Source organism: Seriola dumerili, unplaced genomic scaffold (assembly GCF_002260705.1).
Source record: "Seriola dumerili isolate Sdu_G_001 unplaced genomic scaffold, Sdu_1.0 BDQW01003649.1, whole genome shotgun sequence".
Classification (NCBI taxonomy): Eukaryota; Metazoa; Chordata; class Actinopteri; order Carangiformes; family Carangidae; genus Seriola; species Seriola dumerili.
Window position 1 is genome coordinate 157586 of NW_019177904.1, and position 6439 is coordinate 164024.

A 6439-nucleotide genomic window follows, 5' to 3' on the forward strand; every position below is an offset into this window, starting at 1 on the left:
CAGGCTTTCAGGTTGTTTTATTTACACCATCATCATTATTTTATTCAGATATTGTTAAGAAATGTGATCCTTAAAGGACAGACTGGAGGGTTCAGAATATTACACAATGAATAAAGAAGGATATGCTCCATTTTAAAGATTAACTGGGATGAGGATGGTGAAGGACACATCTGATAGGAGAACAGACAGAAGGAACTAAGTTGCTCTGTTATATTTCACCACAGTCAGCAATGACAACCTTTTCTCTTGTCTTGCCGCTTTTTGAGCCAAACGTTTCTATGTTCTTAACAACATCAATGCCCTCCACAACGCTGCCAAACACCACGTGCTTCCCGTCAAGCCTAGAAAGAACAGGAGGCGATTAGTATGTGATACCAACATCTGAAATCAGACAACGCTTCTGACTACACCTGAGTGCAGCCGAGTCAAAGTGGAGCTCACCAGGAAGTTCCTGCTGTGCAGATGAAGAACTGGGATCCGTTGGTGTTGGGCCCAGCATTGGCCATGGACAGTGTCCCCGTGCTGATGTGTCTCAACTGGAAATTCTCATCAGCAAACTTCTCTCCATAGATGGATTTGCCTCCAGTCCCATTGTGGTTGGTAAAGTCCCCACCCTGCAATACAAAGTAGAATCAGCACATGTGGCAACAGCAGCCATAAACCTGTTTGGAGAGGTTAAGTCTAAACCTGTGAAAACAAGAAACAGGACTAATCCCTTAACTGTACCTGGCACATGAAACCAGGGATGACACGGTGAAACGAGGAGCCCTTGTAGCCAAAACCTTTCTCTCCGGTGCACAAAGCACGGAAATTTTCTGTAAAGAAAGACACTGTGATTCCTCAAATACAAAAAACTATAGTTTCATATCACCAATAATAAGCATTATTTATTATTTTACAGCAGAGGTCTCAAACTCACACCACCTGAGGTTTGTCTCTCATGGGGGGGGGCTGTGGAGAACTTTATTTCTTATTTTTCCATCAATAAATGTTTTATTTCTCTGATGCTGAACAGCTAATCTTTCTCATATTGCTTCATAAAGTTATGCTTCTATTTCCTTTTCTTCTTGCAGATGAGTCAGGAAGCAGTTACACAAAACTGTCTCTAAGGTTCAAAGAGAGACATTTTGGTGTCAGTTACGATGCAGTAAATCAGAGTTTTGTTTTGTCATAGCAAAGTGTCCATAATGACAAGTTCATGAACTCTAAAATAAAAGACGTGAAAAATCAAAATGGGAAAAACGGAAATTTAACTTTAGAGCCTGGATTTAAAGGTCCTGAAAACTTGGTTTCATGATTAAATAAGCAACAGTCAATGCTAAAGTTCATAAAATACATTGTTGTGTGTTATTTAATAAAAGTTTAACATTCAAAAACTGTCCGACACTGCTGGGAGCATAAACACACAACCCACCACTGTCATCAGATCCTGATTCAAATAATGTTGAACCCTGATAGGTGCACTGAAGTAAGAAGATAAAAACACAACATACACAAATGTGAAGTAACCAAATCTGTTCAAAAGAAGAATATTTTGTATTCACATAGAAGATGAAGTTAAAATTAACCAATTATAAAACAGTTGAGAACAAATTCCAGAAATCTACTATAAATCAAATAGAAAAGAAAAACTCAAGTAAAGCCAGGACATGCTCATGCTTGAGCTCATGCTTGAGCATGTCCTCCCTCATTCAGGCAACCTCATTCCCTTGGAAGCATACTCTAAAGGGCATTCTTTTATTGCACACACTGAGTATAAATGAGGTCATATGACTAACAATGGCTATGTGGGACAGAATCAAAGGCAGTCAGTAATGCATCATGCAGGTTTTTCTTCGTGGAAGTTGCATAATGTTTGTCAGAAAGAGCTGCTGATATATTACTGTTAACCACTTGTCTACAGCTGTCATGAGGTGGAAATGATCAATACCAGGAGATTTCAAGCAAAGACGAGCTCTTTCCCTTCTCTTTACTATTCATAACAGTGGAAACACTCGTAGCAAATCGCCTCGTATCACTGTTTACATTCATTGGTTGTTCAGGCTGGACTGGTTATTCGGGCTCTTTTGATCAACGCCTCATTCACAGCCTCGATCCATATATAGCCTCAATTTGCATCCAAGGATTATTGGTAATGCATAGTTTCCTCCACCAAACATGATCCAACAGTATGTTGGGTGTGTGAACAAAGCCTGAGCAGAAGCTCTGTAGTTGCACTTTGAGTCTTTCCTCTTTATTTTCCAGCTCACCTACCTGCAGTCTTTGGGACCACATCAGCCCGAAGCTGCAAAACACAGAGATTTACATGAGTGGAAAATGCAACAGCAGAAGCATGTGGTGGTTTGACATATAATGATCAGTCAGCAAGGAAATGTGAGATACACTGCAAGCTAAACCTTTGGAAACAGGCCTCGAATGTGACAACAGCAGCAACAACACACAGCTGATAACACTTAACATGACTTCAGGCCTGTTGCCTGTAATATATTATACTACTATTAATACAGACAAATACTAAGTATCACTACTCAATCGTTTTATATACCATTCTGCAGATGGTATCATATTACTCTTACATATATATATATATACACACTTTGCTGACTTTCCTGTAACAGTACTGCACTATGAGTTTTTGCAACACTGGTTGTAGGTACTGTATGTTTATTGATATTTCTCAAATTATTTTCATTTTAGATACTTCTTTCCCCTCTGGGAATCAGTAAGGCATCATCTCATCTTAAAATAAATTAAACCTCATAAAATATTGATTATTGTCTATTATAATTTCCCAAAGCCCAACGTGACTTATCAGTATGTCTTCTTTGTCCAATCAACATATCAGAAAAGCTGCTTCTCCACTGATTTCCAGCCTGACCTGCCCATTACTGGAACTGCACTCTCATCTGCACTGACTAGCTGCTGCTGCTGCTGCTGCTGCTGCTGCTGCTGCTGCTACTAGGTGTTTCCACCAGAACAGGAGCATTTTGTGCAACTTGTGTGGGATTTATTTAGTTCTTTGTGCAATTAGACATATTATATCAAGATAAAACAAAGACTGAGGTATAAAAAAAAATGAAGCCATAATAGGAGCCTTGAAAGCTGCACAGGAGAACTTGATGCACTGCAACATGTCTGTCAAAGCTTCAGCCGTTTTACAAATCGTATAAATGGATGTAAAAGTCGAATTTAATCCTTAAACTGGCCATATCTAAACATGAATTTAACAGAGTTGGTAAATGTTAAAGTAAATATTCTGAGATGTGTCTTACCTCCATTACAATCCTGCCAACGGGAGATTCTCCAATGGCCATGTCAAAGAAAACTCTGGGGTTTCCCATGTTTATAAACGGTCGGATCTGATGTAAAATCCACACATGAATGAATTCTAGACAACGCGTCAGACTCTGGATCTGTTCAGGTCTGTTTATATGGCTCTGAGCGCCGCAGACGTAAAGGCGGCGGGCAGCCAATCGGAGCCCCGTCCTTCTGAAAGCCTCAAAAAAAACCGACCAATAGGAATGAAGATGGGCGGACTTATGTGTGATAAAAGTATCGGTTGGTTTGATGAATCCAGGGCAACCCGCTTTGGAGAGCAGATGGTTTCTCTGGTGCAAACCGGCAAAAGGAAAGAACTGAAGCACAGAGGTGTCGCAATCCAACTCACCTAAAATAAAGGGTGAGGCTCATTCGGCTCCCATTGGGAAAAAAGTGAGGTAGTTACATCAAGTGTATATGGGTAGTTACCTTTTTTTTCTCAGGAAATATCTGATAAAATGCATCACAGCAGATAGAAATTTGCTTAATTGTTTTATGAAATACAATGAGTTTTTTAATAAGATGTTCATATAGGTTGTATACTCTCTCTAAAACCTTATTTTTTACTTAAAGTACATTTACTATATAATAACTGATCATCTGTTCTGACAGCTGTGGTAAAAAAAATAACTCGGTACATTAATTCGGAAACTGTTCCTCAGTGGGTGAAGAAGTACTTAGATCCTTAAGTCAAAGTACCAGTATCACAATATAAAAATACTTCACAATTCCTGCATTAAGTACAAAGTATTAGAAAAATGTACGTATTATGTAAGTATTAAAAGTAAGAGTACTGACTATGCAGAAAAATGACTCTTGTGAGTTTTAAATTGGAAAATGATCTAAATGAAATATTATTACTGATACATTATTGTAAGTCACCAGTGCTGCTGCTGAAAACTAAACAAACAGGAAGACACACTTATGACAAACACACCTTCATAATTACAGTTACAGTAATTACCCTTTGAGTGAACGCCTATAATGATCTCTGGTGGTGAAAAGTATCAACTGCAATAATAAAAAATGAAACCCTGTTGTTAGAGCACTTGATAAATATTCACTTGTTTTGTTTCCACTGGTGTTAATTAAATTCTATTGTTGTGATTAATTAAAACTTTACTTACACTTATACAAAATGAGAGGACTTACACAAAGCCAGGTTTTCAGGTTGCTTTACTAACACGTTATTCAGATATTGTTAAGAAATGTGATCCTTAAAGGACAGACTGGAGGGGTCAGAATATTACACAATGAATAAAGAAGGATATGCTCCATTTTAAAGATTAACTGGGATGAGGATGGTGAAGGACACATCTGATAGGAGAACAGACAGAAGGAACTAAGTTGCTCTGTTATATTTCACCACAGTCAGCAATGACAACCTTTGCTGAAGTCTTGCCGCTTTTTGAGCCAAACGTTTCTATGTTCATAACAACATCAATGCCCTCCACAACGCTGCCAAACACCACGTGCTTCCCGTCAAGCCTAGAAAGAACAGGAGGCGATTAGTATGTGATACCAACATCTGAAATCAGACAACGCTTCTGACTACACCTGAGTGCAGCCGAGTCAAAGTGGAGCTCACCAGGAAGTTCCTGCTGTGCAGATGAAGAACTGGGATCCGTTGGTGTTGGGCCCAGCATTGGCCATGGACAGTGTCCCCGTGCTGATGTGTCTCAACTGGAAATTCTCATCAGCAAACTTCTCTCCATAGATGGATTTGCCTCCAGTCCCATTGTGGTTGGTAAAGTCCCCACCCTGCAATACAAAGTAGAATCAGCACATGTGGCAACAGCAGCCATAAACCTGTTTGGAGAGGTTAAGTCTAAACCTGTGAAAACAAGGAACAGGACTAATCCCTTAACTGTACCTGGCACATGAAACCAGGGATGACACGGTGAAACGAGGAGCCCTTGTAGCCAAAACCTTTCTCTCCGGTGCACAAAGCACGGAAATTTTCTGTAAAGAAAGACACTGTGATTCCTCAAATACAAAAAACTATAGTTTCATATCACCAACAATAAGCATTATTTATTATTCTACAGCAGAGGAGCACTTTATTTAGAGGCAAAGTCTGAGCAGAAGCTCAGTAGTTAGGCTTTCTTCTTTATTTTTCAGCTCACCTACCTGCACTCTTTGGGACCACATCGGCCCGAAGCTGCAAAACACAGAGATTCACACCGATGTATGTGGTAAAACCTCAGAAAATATTGAATATTGTCCATTATAATTTCCCGAACCCCAACATGACTTATCAATATGTCTTTTGTCCAATCAACATATCAGAAAAGCTGCTTCTCCACTGATTTCCAGCCTGACCTGCTCATTATTAGAACTGCACTCGCATCTGCTCTGACTAGCTGTGCTGCTGCTGCTACTAGGTGTTTCCAGACCAGGACCATTTTGTGCAATTTGTTCTTTATGCAATTAGACATATTATATCAAGATAAAACAAAGGCTGAAGTATAAAAAATGAAGCCATAATAGAAGCCTTGAAAGCTGCACTGGAGAACTTGATGCACTGCAACATGTCTGTCAAAGCTTCAGCCGTTTTACAAATCATATGAATGGATGTAAAAGCCGAATTTGAACCTTAAACTGGCCATATCTAAAAATGAATTTAACTGAAGTGATAAATGTTAAAGAGATGTGTCTTACCTCCATTATAATCCTGCCAATGGGACAGTCATCAATGGCCATGTCAAAGAAAACTTTGGGGTTTCCCATGTTTATAAATGGTTGTATCTGATGTAAAATCCACACATAAATGGATTCCTGGTAACAGGTCAGACACTGGATCTCTCCAGATCTGTTTATTTGGCTCTGAGCACCGCAGACGTAAAGGCTGCGGACAGCCAATCATAGCCCCGTCCTTCTGAAAGCCTCAAAAATCAATCGATAGGAATAAAGACAGGTGTGGTTATGTGTGATATGGGTTGGTTGAATGAATCCAGGGCAACCTGCTCAGGCGGAACAGATGGTTTCTCTGGTGCAAAGCAGCAAAATGAAAGAACTCGGTTACACAGGTGTCAGAATCCAACTCACCTAAAATGAGGGGTGAGACTCATTTCTAGTTATCTTATTTTACCAGGAAATATCTGACAAAATGTATCACAGC

General features: G+C 39.5%; 2 protein-coding genes across 2 annotated transcripts; both read right to left on the minus strand.

Annotated features, from left to right (window-relative positions):
* On the minus strand, window positions 1-3436 carry LOC111239651 (peptidyl-prolyl cis-trans isomerase-like). The gene is made up of 5 exons (XM_022769542.1): window positions 3273-3436; window positions 2254-2284; window positions 727-815; window positions 442-614; window positions 1-341 (listed from the first exon to the last, which is right to left on the minus strand). The coding sequence occupies exons 1-5, from the start codon at window positions 3339-3341 to the stop codon at window positions 209-211; spliced, it is 495 nt and encodes a 164-aa protein (XP_022625263.1). The 5' UTR covers window positions 3342-3436; the 3' UTR covers window positions 1-208.
* A 1077-nt stretch (window positions 3437-4513) lies between these two features.
* Window positions 4514-5302, minus strand: LOC111239652 (peptidyl-prolyl cis-trans isomerase-like). The gene is made up of 3 exons (XM_022769543.1): window positions 5192-5302; window positions 4907-5079; window positions 4514-4806 (listed from the first exon to the last, which is right to left on the minus strand). Exons 1-3 carry the CDS (start codon window positions 5198-5200, stop codon window positions 4674-4676), a joined length of 315 nt encoding a protein of 104 aa, XP_022625264.1. The 5' UTR covers window positions 5201-5302; the 3' UTR covers window positions 4514-4673.
* Between the last annotated feature and the right edge of the window lie 1137 nt (window positions 5303-6439).

Excerpts from the sequence above, each read along its gene's own strand:
- LOC111239651 (XM_022769542.1), bottom strand. The coding sequence starts at position 3,341 with ATGGGAAACCCCAGAGTTTTCTTTGACATGGCCATTGGAGAATCTCCC. Across the intron at positions 2,285-3,272 it reads TTGGCAGGATTGTAATGGAG|CTTCGGGCTGATGTGGTCCC; the intron begins GTAAGACACATC and ends TGTGTTTTGCAG. Across the intron at positions 816-2,253 it reads TGTGGTCCCAAAGACTGCAG|AAAATTTCCGTGCTTTGTGC; the intron begins GTAGGTGAGCTG and ends CTTTCTTTACAG.
- LOC111239652 (XM_022769543.1), bottom strand. Across the intron at positions 4,807-4,906 it reads TGCACAGCAGGAACTTCCTG|GCTTGACGGGAAGCACGTGG; the intron begins GTGAGCTCCACT and ends TGTTCTTTCTAG.